This window comes from Chelonoidis abingdonii, chromosome 1 (assembly GCF_003597395.2).
Source record: "Chelonoidis abingdonii isolate Lonesome George chromosome 1, CheloAbing_2.0, whole genome shotgun sequence".
In the NCBI taxonomy this organism is placed as follows: Eukaryota; Metazoa; Chordata; order Testudines; family Testudinidae; genus Chelonoidis; species Chelonoidis abingdonii.
In genome coordinates this window covers 238,170,466-238,189,709 of record NC_133769.1, presented here as the reverse complement: position 1 = coordinate 238,189,709, position 19,244 = coordinate 238,170,466, and the positions used below count along the sequence as shown (strand labels likewise).

Below are 19,244 nucleotides of genomic sequence, written 5' to 3'. Positions count from 1 at the left end.
CTCTTCCTGTTTACATTGCACAATAAGGTCACCTGCATTCCCTTATGGTTAGAAAACAGGGTACCCTTCATGCCTGAATTTGAAAAATGCAGTCAAATAAATTACAAGCGAATGACTTCCAGACATCAATGTATTGTCACATAATTCTGTGAGCGGAGTACCATGTAGCCAGCACATCCATTCTGCTGTTCAAAAGATCCTTGGTGAAAATAGATATGCACATCCAAAAGCCAAAGAAACCCCAAAGTAACACAACACGTGCTTTGGAATGTTGATGTCTAAAATGTGAACATTCACTATTTAGTTCTCTAACAGGGAAAATACAGGATTCTCTTCAATATATATGTAAAAAAAAAATTGGGGGAGATTTTCAAAGGCATGTGTCCAGCTACTATAGAACATCAATGGAAGTTAGGCACCTAACTGCAAATTATGCCTTTGAAAATCTCCCTTGTTAACACATTTTGTTAAGGAGAGAGCTTCATGATACCATTTCCACACAAAATATAGATATATTACTAAGAAAATATATCAGCTAGTACGATCTACTTTTGTTGTTAAGTTAATAGTAGCTTCCATTGCAGACTGAACTGTATGTATCTGTTATTCCTATTTATTTGGTTGTGCACTTATTTTAGATAAATGGAGATCTCCTTTAATGGCAAACTGTATTTACTGTATAGGCTTAGCTGATGTAAATTGGCTCAGCTCCACTGAGTTCAACTGAGAGATGCTAATTTACCCCAGCTGAAGATCTGGCCTCTGGCTTTCAAAGTTATGTATACATAAGAGAACAATGTCTCAGATATTGTTATAAAGATTAGCAAAACAAAACCCTCTGTTATTCACTGCACCCCTTCAATGTACTTTAAACCTAGGAAACAAAATGTTATTACAACAAACATATATTTGATTTTTCTCAGATGTGTTGAATTGGATGCAATCTTCAGTTAGCAGAACAGGGGTGGTACTGTCATGATAGTTGCTGTACATTTCATTCTGGCATTGGTACAAATACTATTCTTCATGCTTAAACTATGTAGAAGTAGCTACAAATCATATAGGAAGATAACTTCCACTGGAAAAAATTGATTCATTGTTCCTACAGATGTGCATTTTTCTGGTCTTCTTGTGGGAGCTCAGTTTTTCTCTCAGTTATTTGTTTAATCATCTGAAGCAGTCTAGTGTTTTTCTGGGGGTGGCTTGTAGTGATGTGGATGGTGCTGTTTCAGATGAGGTCCTAAGTAAAGAAGAAAGGGTATGCACCACTTTTAACCCTTGTTGTATACACGATAAAATAATTAGGCACCCATCACCGTAGTACAGGGGTCAGCGACCTCTGGCATGCGGCTCGCCAGGGTAAGCACCCTGGAGGGCCGAGCCAGTTTGTTTATCTGCCGTGTCAGCAGGTTCGGCAGATCACAGCTCCCACTAGCCACAGTTCGCTGTCCCAGGCCAATGGGGATGGCGGGAAATGCTGTGAGCCGAGGGATGTGCTGGTCGCGACTTCCTCCCTCCTGCATTGGCCTGGGATGGCGAACAGCGGCCAGTGGGCACTGCGATCGGCCAAACCTGCCGACGTGACAGATAAACAAACCCTGGCGAGCTGCATGCCAGAGGTTGCCGACCCCTGCCATAGTATCTGAGCATCTCCCAATCTTTAACATTTTTATCCCCACAACATCTCTATAGGGCAGGGCAATGCTATTATCCCCCTTTCACAGGCAGAAAGCTGAAATACCAGGTGACTTACACAGAATGTCTGCAGCAGAGCAAGACTAGAAGCGGGGTCTCTTACAGCCCAGATTGCCACTGTAACCACTTGACCATCCATCCTTTCAGTGGAATAATTGCATACAAGGCCCTGAACCTGAAAAAAACTCTGCCAGTTCTGACACATGCTCACACACAGTTCATATGACTTCAGTGGAATTCTGCAAGGGTGGAAGGATCCAAGTAGGTCAATTATTTTGTCGGATCAGGACTAATTTGTTAGATATTTCTTTGGTTCCCATAAAATTAACCTGAATTATTCTAAATGCTTAGAAAATAGTATTTTGTTGTAAGCAACTTCTTAAAATCTAACTGCATAAAAAGGCAGAGAAAAATAAATTTAGGCATCATTTATTATCTAATGAATAACATACTTGCCTTTTTTGTTTATATTGTGCAATCAATTTACAATATTAACTGAAATAATGTGCAATGACTTGGGGTCACAGTCTTTCCAGGGGAGAAGAAAATAACCACAGTTCATATATTACTATGTAAACTTCAACTGAAATCAGTGGCAAATACCCTACAACTCAGGGCTTTGACTGGAAACACTGATAAGAGCTAATTATGCATCTGTTAAGTGTTGCTATGCTATGAAGCTCTAAACATCGTACTATGGTATCTATTCATGGGTTTGGGACTAATGGACTCCATGGCTCAGGGGATAGCTAATAGGATTCAGAATCTTTCACCTCTAGATATTACATTTTTTATGTATTTGACGTCATATGGGTAGAGCCACATTAGCCCCTCTGCAGATGGAGGAGATGAAAAACCAGTGGAATTCTGCTAGAGGGGACATGGAATGGAGGTTTCTATCTCTGAGTGACATCACTCACCCTTCTCCCTTGATGTCGCTCCATGGCAGCTCCATGGAGTTCCAGATCCACAGAGTGGGGAGAAGAAAGAGGTCAAGGGGGCGCTGGTGGAATTATACGCTATCTGCCCATCAATCCTTTCTAGTGTGAAATACTCCCCAAAATTAACATTGTCTGAAGAACCAATAATTTTCCTCTCTGTTTTGTGGATGCCCCGTTACTGGGGTTCTGGATAAACTAGGTAGGATAGTTCTTAATAGCATAACTTTGCTGTATAGCTGCATTGTAGTGGGACAGGTGCACAAGCAGCAGAGCAGAAATAAAGTGACATAGGATCTGCAGGTGGACACTCTTGGAGGATCTCAGAGGAATCCACTCTTTCACAGAGCAATATAAATTTTTCCTTTGAGCAGAGGTGGAAGTAAGCCAGTATGGTCCAGACTGGACCTGCATCTCCGGCGGTGATTTAAAGGGCCCTGGGCTCCAGCTGTTGCAGGGAGCCCTGGGCTCTTTAAATCACCCCCGGAGCTCTGGCAGCCAGGCTTGGGCGGGGATTTAAAGGGCCCAGAGCTCCCCGCAGCGGCCGGAGCCCCAGCTCCTTTAAATCACTGCCCGAGTCCTGTTGTCCCCGAAGCTCCAAGTAGCAGGAGCCCTGGGCCCTTTAATTTGCCCCTGAGCTCCAGGGCGCCCACCCCCACTGTAGCTGGTAGCTCCAGGATGATTTAAAGGCCCTGGGGCTCCCAGCCACAGCTGGAGCCCCAGGGCCTTTAAATTTTGAAAGGCTCCATCTCTTCCGATTGAGGCCACACCCCCGCTCAGGACTCCAGCGTACTGGTAAGTTCTTTAAGTTACTTTTTTCTCTGCCTTTGAGTCTCTCAATCTCCTGCTGCAGGAACAATGTCTTGGAAACTCTGATGGTAATTTCATGGCACTTCCAGCCTCCTTGGTGGATACGTCTGGTGCAGTGGGATGATCAGGACCTTAGAAATTACTTCCAATTCTTTTGTTTCAAAGTGACTTCAGTGCTCACACTAGGTGATGCATTGATCATATTTAGGATTGAAGATGCACAGAATGAGCAGTACAGTGCAAAATTCCCATGCTGCTCTAATAACGCTCCTCAACCCTGTCCTGTAGGTTCCATTGCTATGGGATAGTAAAATTTCCATTTCCTCTCAATTCTTGGTCTCTGAGATTAGGCTGCCAATTGTCATGGGAACTTTTTTGAGGGGGAGGAGAGATCTGGACACATGGAAATATGTGCATATAGGTCATCAGAAAGCCAGGAAACAGTACAGGCTTTGGATCACTTCTAATCTAGTCTGGATTTCAAGATAACCAAGAAGTCAGATACCCTGTATTCTAAACCTCAGATCACTGTAGAACTCTTAATTCCTAAATTCAGCCAATTATTTACTACTTGCATTTCTCTCTACAGCACCTCTGTATCCCAGATGTCTTATCCATAGATTTCTCGCAAAGCAATGCACTGGCTGTGCCACATGTGTATTTTCTTTGCTGCAATACTTTGCAATGGCCTCAACATGACCCTGAGGTCCTGAGATAATATCACCAGATCACTTAAACTACCTTTTTGCAGTTTTTCCCCCCTCAAAGAGCGACCTGAATTTAACAAGTTTTGGAGGCTGATAATCTGAGCTACTATCTTAACCTATAATACCAAATAGGTGGATTGTTTGTTTTTAACTTGAACCAATATTTGCGTAACTGATCATTAGATATCATAACAGAGTATTTACTAACGTCTCTTGGTTAACAGTTTGTGGCTCTGATTTTTATTTTTTAGCCGTTGTTTCTACTAAGCCTTGGTGAAAATTTGCAGTGTTACATTAGTGGGAAGACAGTGATTATGAGCAACAATAGCATTATTCTGCGCTAAATACTCTAAAATTATTGGGTTCATTTACCCTTTATATGTATTTATATATGGGGAAAAACAACAAAAACTGTGTGGTAAACATACAGTGGATGCAATTCAAAAGTTTATTGTGGGTTCAGAGCTATTAAATGTTCCAGCAGGATTCTCCATTTTAATTATTGGGACTATCCCTGGAATCCATAATATCTCTAAAAACAGAACAGTTTAAGACTGCTCACTGTATAAAGGGTTAGAGCAGTAGAATCCCATGACTTTGTTTTAATTGTTGCAGTAGACAATGTTTTAAGTGCCTTTCTCTGCACGTATGCTAGTGCAAATACTTTTATGTCACAACACTTACTATATGGTGAAGATGGCAGCAGATCAGGTGTTCGGAAAGATTTTATTGTAGCTGGTCCCTCCCCGCCTGTTGTCAGCACTTGCACTTCTAATCGGTAAAGTGTTGATGGCCTCAGGTTGGGGACAGTCAGCACATAATGATCCTAAAAATATATGAATGGAATAAATTCTTATGTCTACCAGAAATAATAGACACAATTGATCCATCCAGACATTGTACATTAAGTAGATACTTTCTTTTTCACATACATACTTGTTTTAAAATTGTGTTGCAACTCCCACAGATTGTTTTCTTAAGATTTTGTTTTAATGATTTCATACATTCCTTATATAGTTCACTACTCTTTTGGTTTGGTTAGCATGTTCCTAAAGAGTTGGTATCAAAAATACTTGGTAGAGCAAGAATTTGAAAAAAAGCCAGTTCTCAGGCCTTGTCTACACCTAAATCTTAGATCAACCTAGCTACATTCATACCCATGAAAGAAGTAGTTAAGCCAACCATAACCCAAGTGTAGACACAGCTAGGTCAACGGAAGAACCCTTTCTGTCACTGTAGTAAGAGTCAGTGCTATCGTGGCACAGCTGCAGCCCTGAAGTTGTAACGTTTCTAGTGTAAACATACTCATAGAGTTCACCTATAGGACATTTTTCCCTTGTCCCTTAACATACAGCTTTCCCTATAGTTAAAGATAACTTATGCCACTTCCAGATACTTCCAACTTCAATTTTCTAGTCAGTTTCCTGAAATTAAAGTGTCAGTGTCATGAACTAAGTTTATTTCTAGGTTTTATTTACTTTTCAGATAACAAGTACATTGTATGTCTCGTAAAATATTTTATAGAAGCCAATGTTTGTCTTTAGTTGCCATTGATTTGTAAACTGATGGTCTTTTTGAGTCAAGGGCAAAAGCCTCCGCTGGTGAAAATTAGTATAGATCCACTCAGCTACCCAGGCTAATGAACAGGCCCTGAATTTTTAATCCCATTTTTGAAGTGGAGAGAGTTGAAATATTAATTAACCCTGGGCCAGACTTTTCACTGCTTTGAACCCTGTGCGATCATTTACAGTCAAACAAATAAGTGCAAATTAGGTGTAAAACACTTCCAAATGAGAATGCACACTTGTAAATGACTCAAGGAAATGCAGTGAAGAATCAGACCTTCAATTCAACTTCTTCCCAAGTTCGTTTGGGCTGCTGAATCACCAGACAACCATCCACTGGAGTAGTCCTAGGACTGAACTAGTGTCATTAAACTAATGTCTGTGGAACCAAACACTGAACAAACACAAAGTAAGCTCCACCTGGTAGCTACACCTAGCATTCTAGGAATTGGCACAGCAATTTCTTCTGGCAGGCAACAGACAGAGCATTTAAAGTATGCGCAGCACACTTGTTCTCATCTAGCTCACTGAAGTCAATGGAAACACCACAGGGCAGGGCCGGCTTTAGGCCGATTCGGCCGATTCCGGGGAATTGGGCCCCGCACTTCCTAAAGCCGACCCTGTCATTGGGTGCTTAGTGGCAACCTCTGCCTCTGGTGAAGTTGGCAACACCTCTTGAATGGCCTCCCTCCTGCTTGCTGCTGCTACTACTACAGGAGGAACTGGAGCCCTTGCAAAGAAAAGGGGGAATAGTGTAAGTTAAATCTTCTCACACTTTATATAAACAGAGACCTAGTTCTATTTTGAATTATCATTATTTAACTGTCTATGTAAGGGGGGCAGGGATCCCCTCAAGTTCCCTCCAGACCCTGCTTCAGGTCCTTGCAATGGCTTTCTCTCACTTCCTCACAGATGCCCAAAGGGATTCTTGGAGCAAACAAACAGGGCTGCAAAGAGCAGGTTTGGGCCCCGGTGGAAAAAAAAATTTGGGCCCCCCAGCAACGGCGGATCAGCTAAACAGGGCTGACAAAGCCGGACCCCAGGCCCCCTTCTGGATCGCTGGGCCACAGTAATTTGTACCAGCTTCCCCCCCACCTCGTCGTCCCTGCAAACAAACTAAAGAAAAGTTCCCTCCCCTCTTTCTTCTCTTCTGGGAGAGGGGAGTCTGTGGGAAATTAAAGAGAAGTAAGGATGACCTGGATCTCAGGCAGTCTTCTTGAGTCAGCCCTTTAGGCTTAGTCTAAACAGGGTCCACCTCCAGCTTCTCCATGGGGCATGCTGCTCTGCAGCTGGGTTGTGCATCTTCAGGAGCAATGAGGTTTGTTATTCAGTGACAGATAGAAACAGTGCTGCTTTCCCTCCTGGGGGGTGGGGGGCAGGGTAGAGGGAGGGATAGCTCAGTGGTTTGACCCTGAAGGCAGGGGGGCTGGACTTAATGACCTTTCAAGGTCCCTTCCAGTTCTAGGAGATAGGATATCTCCATTAATTTATTATTTATTTGTCTCCTTCTCAGCAAGCCAAGCTGAAGCAGGGCAGCCTTTTTCCTCTTCCCGCAGCCCTCCTGTGGCAGCTTTTCCCTTTTAAGCTCCTTGCTCCCTTCCCCCATCCACCCTGGTAGAACAAGTCTCACACCTGCATCTTGTTAGTGTTGAACAGGCCCAGAGAAACTTGTTAGTCCCCTCTCGGTCAGTGTGAGAGTGTGTCCCTTTATACCTTGGTCCAAATTTGCAGAAAAGGGAGAAGAGCTTTATTTTCCACAAAGCACATATCCAGAAGGAAGGTTAACACAAAGGAGAGAGAAATTATCTTGCATTCAGGGTAACCCCACTAAGTTTCCCATCCTGGATATCAAAGAATTAACAAATCCTTACTATCCTAGGAACAGAGTGGCCTGATCATCAAAAGAAAAATATCTTCTGCTGCCTAGATGATCTTTGCCTTCATTAAGGCATATCTCAAATATGGTTGCTAATTTGACAATCACACACATTACAATGTTTGATGTGTCATCGAGATGAGTAGTTGTTCTGGAGACGTATCCCAAACAAGGGGGGGGAAAGTGAACCCATTTTCTGCTCAGACACACATGGTGCCTGGCAGCTAAATCGTGACTAAAAATACAAAATTAGCCATGCACACAAACATGCAATGCCCCTAGCAATAAAAAGAAAACAAACTTACTGCTGGCAGTATCTGTGATTGGGAAATGATGCTGTTGGGTAAGCTGTTTTGTCTGCTCTCTGTAGTAACCTCTGCCCAGGTGACTTGAAAACCTGTCATGGGCTGATGAAGATTTGCCTTTGATATCTTCCATGAAAAGTGACCAGTAATATTTACTTCCTGAACAATGAAAGAGGCAGATAGATTCTCGGGTTTGGCCAGCACTTTAGGGAGAACTGATGCTGCAAGAATTTGAGGCAAGAAGATAAGTTATATTTTGAGGAACAGTTGAAATAGTGTTAAGATAGCTTGAGATCCCAGGGTCACAGTCTGTTTCTTGACGTGTCTATGGCAATTCTTTATCTAGTTTACTCTGGACGATGCCAACTTTTTGCCACCTCTTTTCTTAAGATACTTTTCTTAAGATACTTCTGAAGAGGCAACAGCATAAACTATAGGAGTTTTAGGAGAGTTTCAAGGTAACGTCTCAGTATTGCATCTGGTAAAAAGTACAGTATAGTCCCATAGCTTGATTATTAACTGACTTATATTTTGTTTGGTCACTTACCTGTGCAAAGTGAATGCAAAGTGGCATGCAATCTGCCAATTCAAAATGGGGGCATTTTACATTCACTTTGGACAGGTGTAAATAACTACACAAGGTGCAAAGCACTGGCGATTAAAACGTACGGCCTTGGGCCTTGTCAGCACAGGAAAGTAGTTTTGGATATAACCTAGGGTTTGAATTTAAACTGATACAGTTATTCCAGTATAACTCTCGGTGTGGACATTTATACTAGTATAAAAATGCTTTTTAAAATTTTTATTTAATTTTTAATTTTTTGCTATAGCTTATTTGGGAAAGGGGATAAGTTAGACCAAAAACAGCCTTCTTATACTGGAATAAGAGCATTCACGAGGTGGATTATAAAGGTATAACTAATATCTGTATAATTCTATCTGTATAACTGTTAAAACTTTCCAGCACAAACAAGTACTTAAAAAAAGAATAGCAATGTAAATCATTGCTACAATAATACTGCTATAATGTATACTTGAATATTTCCCTGAAATTCTTATCTAAGTGACCAACCAAAACTATGATAGCCTTGTCAAGTTGGTAAAACCACACCTCTATGTATTTAATTTGATTGCATTTGTAACGAGGAAAATTTTTGAAAGTATTTGTTAGACATATATCCTACTAAAAGAGTTCAAAGACTCTTTAATGTTGTTGCACCTTAGAGACTAACAAATTTATTTCAGCATGAGCTTTCGTGAGCTACAGCTCACTTCTTCAGATGCATAGAATGGAACACACAGACAGGAGACATTTATTTTATACATACAGAGAACATGAAAAGGTGGAAGTATGCATACCAACAGGAAGAATCTAATGAATTGAGATGAGCTATCATCAGCAAGAGAAAAAAAACTTTTGAAGTGATAATTAAGATGACCCATAGAAGGTGTGAGGAGACCTTAACATAGGGAAATAGATTCAATTAGTGTAATGACCCAACCATTCCCAGTCTCTGTTTAAGCCTGAGTTAATTGTATCTAATTTGCATATTAAATTCGAGTTCAGCAGTCTCTCTTTGGAGTCTGTTTTTGAAGTTTTTTTGTTGCAAAATTGCCACCTTCAAGTCTGTCACTGAGTGGTTAGAGAGGTTGAAGTGTTCTCCCACTGGTTTTTGAATGTTATGATTCCTGATGTCAGATTTGTGTCCATTTATTCTTTTGTGATAGAGACTGTCCGGTTTGGCCAATGTACATGGCAGAGGGGCATTGCTGGTTCACATGATGGCATATCTACATGTGATATATGCCATCATGTGAAGCAATGCCCCTCTGCATGTACATTGGCCAAACTAGACAGTGTCTCTATGCAAGAATAAATGGACACAAATCTGACATCAGGAATCATAACATTCAAAAACCAGTGGGAGAACACTTCAACCTCTCTAACCACTCAGTGACAGACTTGAAGGTGGCAATTTTGCAACAAAAAAACTTCAAAAACAGACTCCAAAGAGAGACTGCTGAACTCGAATTAATATGCAAATTAGATACAATTAACTCAGGCCTAAACAGAGACTGGGAATGGTTGGGTCATTACACTAATTGAATCTATTTCCCTATGTTAAGTTCTCCTCACACCTTCTATGGGTCATCTTAATTATCACTTCAAAGTTTTTTTTCTCCTGCTGACCCGATAGCTCATCTCAATTGATTAGACTCTTCCTGTTGGTATGCATACTTCCACCTTTTCATGTCCTCTGTATGTATAAATATCTCCTGTCTGTGTGTTCCATTCTATGCATCCGAAGAAGTGAGCTGTAGCTCACGAAAGCTCATGCTGAAATAAATTTTTTAGTCTCTAAGGTGCCACAAGTACCCCTGTTCTTTTTGCAGATACAGACTAACACGGCTGCTACTCTGAAACCTATCTTTAATGTTGAAAAACATTACTTACCAGGGTATCCTGGTAATTACCTGGACTTCCAGATACACAAAAATAAGTCTCCTCTACTTATTCTGAGTCTTTCAAAACACATTTGAGAATTGCTTTACAAAACTTGTTTTTGAGTGCCTAGAAGTGCACTTGAAATCTACTCTGCACGTTCTTCAGACCGTGACTTACCTCCTTCAGCAGGACAACTAATGTGCTTGTGGTTTTTTCCTTTAAGAGCAGAGCAAGGTGGGGTGGTAAAGAAAATACTTTCAGCCTTCAAACGACCTTTAGATCTTGCTGGCTGAACGGTCACTTTATATTTACATGAAAATGACAGGTCCTGAAGAATTATGTAGTTTTCCTAGACCAAGAAAAACAGTATATGCTGCAAATAAATCTTTTTTTAAAACCATAATGTTGGCATAAGATTAAATGATTTTTCCCCTAGTAAAATGCATTTTTCTCTACATGATTAGCACATACAAATGTGTTTTTTATTCAGAGAACAAAGCAAATATTGCCTATATTATTATTAAATTATAATCAGAAAACATTATTACAGTGGTTGGATACTTTCTTCAATCCTACAGAGTATCTTAGTCGTGCTGCATCAAAGTAGCTAACTTCTAACACAGGGAACAATCCCTTGGCACGATGGCAGTGGGGAATGGCAGTGTGAGGATGAAAAATGCTAAGCCAATTAAATAAATGTAAGGAAGCTGATTTAAGCTGAGATGAAAGACAGGCTTAACCTACATTTAAGAACTCCTTTTAACGTGCATACAAATCCCAAGAAGGCCTTATACGTCTTTCCTTGAGGACATCCTACCTCCACCCTTAGATACAACACGTTATCCTTCTAAGCAGGAAAGAATCCACAACTGAGCAATAAAACAATGTTATATGTTATTTGTTATATATGGTATATGTTAAGGCAACAGCGAAACAAGAGCCCTGACACCTTTGAAAAACCCTGCATACGTGTTTTTGTTTAAATCAAGTTTAATAAGTGAAATTCGAGCTTCTGGTAAAATTTCTGAAAGCCATCTAAATGACTTAGGGTCCCAAGTCCCACTGATTTTCAGTTCTTTACGGCACTTAGGTGTTTCTGAAAGTTTTGTACGCTGTGTTTGAAAACAGCTGAAGAGTGTTGGAGTTAAGCTAAGTAATTTCTCATTACTGACATGGAAAGTGCTTTACAGAGGCAAGGTGGATGAAGTAATATCATTTATTGGACCAACTTCTGTTGGTGAGAGAGACAAGCTTATGTGCTTACACAGGGTATGGCTACACTTGCAACTTCAAAGTGCTGCCACGGCAGCGCTTTGAAGTGCGAGTGTGGTCGCGGCGCGAGTGCTGGGAGAGAGCTCTCCCAGCACTGCAGGTACTCCACCTCCCCGTGGGCATTAGCTTACACCATTGGGAGCCGTGCTTCCAGCGCTGGGGCACTGTTTACACTGGCACTTTGCTGTAACTTGCTGCGCTCAGGGGTGTGTTTTTTCACACCCCTGAGCGAGGAAGTTGCAGAGCCGTAAAGCGCCAGTGTAGCCAAGGCCACAGAGCTCTTCTTCAGGTCTGGGAAATTAACTCAAAATGTCAAGGCTAAATACAAGCTTTGAACAGCATTGTTTAACATAAGCAGTTAACACATATTTTAACGGTCCACTTCACCTTGAATGATCCCTTGAAATCTGTGTTAACTACTTATGCTAAACAATCTGTTCAAACCTTGTATTTAGCTGTGACACTTTGACTTTCTTTCTCAGATCTGAAGAAGAGCTCTGTGTAAGCTCGAATGCTTGTCTCACTCATCAACAGAAGTTGGTCCAATAAAAGGTATTACCTCACCCACCTTGTCTCTCTAATATCCTGGAACCAACATGGCTACAGCAACACTGCATACATGAAAAGTGCATGACTAATAGATTACTGAAACATTCCAGTGCAGTCCCTTTAGAACATCACTTGTAAACAAATCACCGTTTTGATGCTGAGGTAACTATTGGCATGAGTAAGTATTGTAGGACTAGGCCCCTTGATTGGCACATCAGATTGCTCAGGATACATCCGAAGTAGAATATTACAGTATTAGAAGCTGATCCTGAAAACCTGACTCCTGTAATTCCTATTTAAGATGATTCAAGAGTTAGATTGTACATCTAGTAAAGTCTATGGGAGTTTTGCCATTGACATAACTGGAAGCAGGATCAGACCTAAACGGAATATGGTTTTCAGCATCAGGCCCTTTGCAACCATGTGTTTATCGAAGGTAGTTTCTTAACTATTTTAGAATAATATTCAGTATCTCAGTGTATTGATTGGAACTTACAAATAAACATAGGTTTTCCAAATCAGACTAGACTAATTATTGTAAAATAATTTACAGGAAAAGCAAGAAACCATAATACACCTGGTCAGTTGTGCAGTGCCGTTCATGGAGAAAAAAAATCTTTCCTGACCTCTAGTGGCAATAAACTTATTTAATTATATTACTTTTCCCTTACCTTAGCATGCATAACTCCAAATGTTGTTATTGATCACAAAATTATCTATCTTCTTTTTAAATCCATTGACAGTATTTCACTCTCTGACAGCAGTAAATTCCAACTATTCCCTTTGATTCAGTCTAACTTTACTTGCCATTAACTTCAGTGAGTTGACTTCTTATTATGGCACAGGGTGAAAAAGAAAGGCTGATCAAGTTTTCTTGAAGTTTCCTTCATTATTCACTGACTTGAATGTGGTGTGTCAATTTTAGTAATGTAATCTTTGTATAGCATATTACTTGAGTACAGCGGTACTAGATTGGACAATACATTCAGTAGGAAGAAATGTCATTGCTAAAATATAATTGGGATATAATATTTATTTATACAGAACTATAATAATTTAGAATGCTTCTCTCTTCTATTCAGGTTCTTATACTCCACCATTCATCGACTGTAAGGCCAGAAGGGACCACTGTGATCATCTGGTCTGATTTACTGCATAATACAGGCCATAAGACTTCATTGACTTTAATTCCTGTTATAACTAAAGCATATCTTTACAAAAAATCCAGTCTTGATTTTAAAATTGCCAGTGATGGAGAATCAGTGTGATATCTTTGCACCTTCCAGCATTAATGTCTATCATCTACCATGTGAGGTTTTTTTCTTCATCTCTTACTCTTCTCAGGGGGAGCCTGGCTTGTGGATCCTCCCTATGTCTGAAAACAAGCCTAGCTGCTTATATTGATTAATATTCAATATTTGTATTTGTATAGTGGTGGTTCCCAGGAGCGCTAATCACGAATCAGGTTTGCCTTGTAGTGTAATATGAACACCTCAGATACCCATGTAAAGCATTTGAATGCAGTACATTCATTTAGACTACCTTTCATGTTTGGTTAAATCAACAAACGCAAATATATCACTACTCTGCAATGAAGTGAAAAAACAAAAACCACTCCTACTGTACCAATGACAGGTAGAAAACATTCTGCATGCTATTACATATCACTTCCCTCCTCCTTTTCCCCATCCTTGATGACTGGAAATCACTTCAAGTTAAGCAAGGGACTGAATTTCAACTTACATAGGTCAGGCCAGTTGCTTTTTCAGGACCTTTAGTTTCATTGTGCACACAGGATTCTGGGAACCACTGGACATGATAGCGACTCATACTAGTGTCTAAATGAACAAAACAGTAATACAAAAAGGAAGAGGAAAACATACATTACAGTTATGCTTTGCCATGTGCAGATTTCCAGGTTTTTCTGGATATAAAACCAAGGGATTGTAAGAACTTTGGAAGTGTCAGTTCCTTGCTGCTCACAAGCATTTAAAGTTCCCATGAACAAAAAGAAGATAATATTAAACATGTCAATAAGTTATTCCATGTGTTAGTGCAGTAAGGCTGAACTAAAAAAATAAATAAAGGGATTTAGCAAAAATTTAAGTGTTGATGAGAGGGAGAAAAAATCCCCATGGTTTATGCTGCCAAACATCTTGGGAATGATGGGAATGACTCAGTGCCAACTGTCTGTAACTGTTTTCGTTGTGAGAACATTGCAATGCTGCTGCATGGCATCATTCAGTAAATCTGTGTTTGGACATGTGTGAAAATTTCCCTGAACCTTATACTTTCAGAATGTATCATGAAACCACCTCCACATGTGGCCAACTGAAAGTCTAGTCACAGCTCTTAGGAACAATATTAAAGGCTTGCTCTTGCTGTCATTGAAGCCAGTGGCAAAACTCCTGTGACTTCAATGATACAGACTCTACAACAGCAATTTCATAATTATTAGTGTGATTTTTAGTAAAAATTCTCTGAGAGCTCCATACAGAATTGTAGTGGCAGGCATAAAATTTATAATCATTCCTCTCAATCCAGACTGTATGATAAAGCAGACTAGGGCAAAACAAAGAGCAATGAAGAACTGAGACATGGTAGTATAAATGCATCTTGTTGTTTTCCTGGAGTATTCACATTTCTGTGCATAGTGGCTATAAAATTAAATGGCTATTACAGTCATTAACTTGATACACCAGAGTTGCTCATGCCAAGTGCATGATTATGGTTTTCTGAAATGGAAAAGAAATACCTTTGATGGCTTTAGGGTTGATCTGGCAATAGACTGCTATGAGCAATTTGGAAGCAGAAGAGAGGGATTACAAATTAAAGAGAAAATAAATGATCTCTGAAGCTAGCACAAATTGTATTTGGTAAGAAAGACTGATTGGAAGTTTGTTCAAAATGGGTTTTTGTAGCTGTTGTCTTCATAAAAACATATATGCTAATTATTTTCATGACTGCTCTCATAGCCCAAAGGTTTTCAATAAGAAATGAATGAAAAAACACTCAGCTGTGTTCTAATTATTTTCTGTCATTTTTTTTTTAAATGTAGGTGTTCTCACTTGAATCTGACCATTGTGGCTTTGCCATTAGACGTACCTGTCAGAGTGAGATACACACTCACAGTGCATCTCCAAGTAGGTCTCATGTGATTTCATCTGTTCTGAGTCATTCAATTATTGCCTGTTCTCTGTTTGCTCCCTCTCCTGAGACAAACACATAGGACATGCAGTCCATCATCTGTCATATAGAGAACTGAAAACTCAGTACTATTCTATTACCCATCTGAAGTCTCTGATGAATGACAGTATAGTGAATCTTCTTATTGATCTCCTACTATCTGATAATCAGCAATTTACTGACCATTTATAGATCCATTCAAACTTTAAATTCAATACACTCGCTAGTCATTACATGAAAGTATTGCTGTTGGCTTTGTCACGGATTGAATGAGGCCTGGTTACCTGTCCACCAAGAACCAGAGAAGACCACTAATATTTCAGATAGGCCATTGAACACCTCCACATGAACAACCAGTGAAAGATGGAGCTGGACTTGATGACCTTTCAAAGTCCCTGTCAGTCATACATTTCTATGATTCTATGAACCTTGCAGTATCCTAACTGACCAGTATGGAGTTGAGCTAATCCTGTCTGGAAATCTCATTAAATTAGGCTTTCAACACAATATTTAATGTATTTCCAGGTTTTGGGCAGGTAGGAAATTCTATGGGAACTGTGGGGCTCTGTCTAGCTCCCCACCTGTAATCTGATCTTTGCACTTGGGCATACACATACCCTGCTCACACCTCATTCCTTTCTTCCTTCCTGCCTATCCATTCAGGCAGTGGTAACCTCTTTGCCTCTCTACATGGGCCGGGAAGCTAAGAAGTGAACTCAAAGCACAACTTTCCAAGAAGCTTCCTGCTGCTGGATTCAAATGAGATTGTTGCTGGGCTGGTGTGAAGAAAGTCTATAATATCTCTAATTACTGCTCATGTTTTCTGTTTGTTTGGTTTTTTTGTTATCATTCACATTTCATATCCCAATAACAACCTGACTACTGATCCCCAAGACATAACTGCCACACCGAAAACATATTCCTTCTTTTTTTTTAGTTTTATAAACAGTTCATATTACTTCAAATACTTGTTTCAACATATATATAACCAATCATGGCTGGAATGCATGAATAGTAATAGATACAGTTAAGGTTACTTGCTGTATTTCCATTCTAAAAGGTCTTTTTCACTGAGCTGATTTTCCTAAATTTGGGACTAAAATTTTCCCGGTATGGTCTCTGGACATTTTTGGAAAGTTTGAGCGAAAAAAGAGTTCAGGCATTTTGGCTAGCAAGAAGATTGAAAGGAAATAAAAAAATAATAATAACCCCAAAACCCACCAACAAAAAACACAACTTTATAGCATCCATGATTTGGGATAGAAAACTGAAATGTAGGAGATTAGTTTAGCAATGCACTTTTTCAATGGTTGGAGGGATGCTTTTGCTTTGGCAGAGTAACAGATATTAAAAAAATCATGCTTTGTTTATGCAGGATACACGTTTAGTAACAACATCACCTTTAAGAATAACTATATCTGAATATATTTGAAAACAAATAGATCTAGTGTATCTGAGGTATGAAAGCCAAACCTAGTGAGAAACTTTTCAAAACCTTTGAAAATACATTTCCTTTTTCTTTATTAGGGTGCTAACTATGAGTGTACATTGTGTGACTCTAGGGTTTTTATCTATAAGATAGTGTACATCTGTGAGAGTTAAACACATGCAAAAGAAAAACTTACTGTAGCTTTTCCCATCAGCAACATGCATTAGTCCCTACAGAGATCACTACTTTACTTTTCTTTGGATTTTTTTGTTCATCTATCAACTATAAACATTGCAATAGTAACTCTTGCTGTTAATGCAAGGGGCAACCAATTCAAGCTGCTGTTTAATCTAACGGCAGAGTCACCAAGGCTCATGATTCAGAATCATAGACGGTTGAAGTTAATTCACTGTAATCTATAGTCATGCCTGGAAGTCACAGATGAAAAGTTGTTTGTGAAGTTAATATTAGTAAGAATAGCCAATATGCAGTAAGATTATTTTATTATCATAGCTAGTTTTAGCAGAAAACCTTGCTATTCCTTGTAGCTATAACTTTTGAAATTAAAGAGACTAACAAAAACATGCTGCCTTACTACCTTGAATTGGGATGGATTTAAGCGTGTGCTTAAACGCTTTCCTAAATAGATGCCCTATATCCATGTCTAGGTGCCTGAATAGAAGTGAGTTGATTTTCAGAGGTGCCAAGCACTACAACTCACTTAAAAGTTTTAGATTAAAAGTAATTTAGATTTTTGCAAAAAAACAAAACAAAAATCAAAGACATAATTTGCTAGGGGTTTTTTTACACAAAACAAACAGAAAACAATGTTTTAACATTTCTAAACCCCAAAATTTCAATTTTAATTACAAAACTGAGTAATCAATAGGAAATTGTGACAAAAATGAAAAGAAGATTTCTTTTATTTAAACTTCCAGTGCCAAATAATTGGAATTTTTCAAGCTTCTCTACCGAGCACCCTTAACTTCTACTAAAGTCCTGGGGAGCTCCAGAAGCTCAGCACCTTTCAGACTCAGGTCATTTTTATTCAGGAGCATAAATATGGATTTAGAATTCCAACTTAAAGCACCCAGGTTTGGAATGCTTTGCCTAAACCGTTAAAACCTTTTTAAAATAAGGCTAGATATGGGTAACTCCAGACCTGTAGGCATATAGCCTACATCTGCTAAATCTTGTAATCTCAAACCAGTGTTTGAAGCTCTTAGTTTTGTTTTGAATTCCAAAAACAATTTTAGTTGATATTGTTACTACTCAGCTGGGATTTTTGGTTAAAACGATTCTAAAGTTGATTGTAAAATAAACAAAATAATAGTAAAAAACTTAACAAAATAAGTAACCCCTACTCATTTTCTCTGCCAACATACTCCATGTTTCTGTTCTGCTGTGTTTTCCTCCTGGCGCTGGCTATGTGAATAATTTATCGAATGTGGTTTATTTTTTCTATCATGTTACTACAGACAACTTCTTTCTTTGCCTCAGATGCTTTTTTTCCTACATCACAGTTGAATGTTTTGCTGCTGCAGGGTGTCAGGACAACAATCTAGGAAACTGAAGTCTTTCCCATAGCTAGAATAGGTATTGGTATAGTGTGGGCAGTAGCAGTATGATAGTCCCACCCCACCAAACCAGCGTGACTCACTATTGTTCTGAGAGAGAAAAGGGCATTTATTTCCTTGTATTTGAGCTCATGCAACCTAGAGGATAGAGCACTGGACTGGGACTTGGAAATGCTGGATTCTACTACCAGCTATCACACTGGACTGCTGGGAACCGTTGGGCAAGTCAGTTCATCTCTGTGCCCTCTAGTTTACCCATCTGTAAAATGGGGTTAATGATACTGAGCTCCTAGGTAAGGAGCTCTATGGCTGAAAAGCATTATATATGAGGTTGGGTATAGTATTCTTATTGTTATTCAGTTCTGTGCATGTTTATTGACACATGTTAGTGTAAGAGTACCAATGAGTGCCAGCCAGGATACTCTTGCTCTCCATATGAGGCAATTTGTTTATGAGCAAATGGACTGTGAAAACTTATTTAAAAGAGTCCACCAGACAAGGCGTGCTTGAAAACAATGAACTTAGTGACAGGCTACAGCTTGTATGGATAGCACGTCCAAAACATTCATCTTAAGTTTTCAGAGTTTCACCAAAGCCAGTCACAGTTTTCTGCAGACTTTCCTTTAAATTCCAATTCTCTCTGCATACCCAACTTAAATTGCCAGGTTTGCACAATTTTGACAGCCTCTCTAATCTAAGGGAGATTAAAGAAAAAGAACTAATTAAAGAATTAAAAAGAAAGAATTAAAAGAATTAAAGATAAAGAACTCAATAATAGTGGGGGATTTCAATTATCCCCATATTGACTGGGTACATGTCACCTCAGGATGAAATGCAGAGACAAAATTTCTCAATACTTTAAATGACTGCTTCTTGGAGCAGCTGGTAC

At 39.4% G+C, this 19,244-nt stretch overlaps 1 protein-coding gene across 1 annotated transcript in view; it reads right to left on the bottom strand.

Moving 5' to 3' along the window:
* Nucleotides 1-294: 294 nt before the first annotated feature.
* ANOS1 (anosmin 1) overlaps nt 295-19,244 on the bottom strand; it is a 191,056-nt gene continuing 172,106 nt past the window's right edge. The window contains exons 10-14 of the mRNA XM_032790052.2: nt 13,907-14,001; nt 10,520-10,691; nt 7,897-8,117; nt 4,835-4,976; nt 295-1,240 (exon numbers count right to left, since the gene is read on the bottom strand). Coding sequence (XP_032645943.1) covers nt 1,182-1,240; nt 4,835-4,976; nt 7,897-8,117; nt 10,520-10,691; nt 13,907-14,001 — 689 coding nt within the window. The 3' untranslated portion in view covers nt 295-1,181. The remainder of the gene's footprint in view (nt 1,241-4,834; nt 4,977-7,896; nt 8,118-10,519; nt 10,692-13,906; nt 14,002-19,244) is intronic.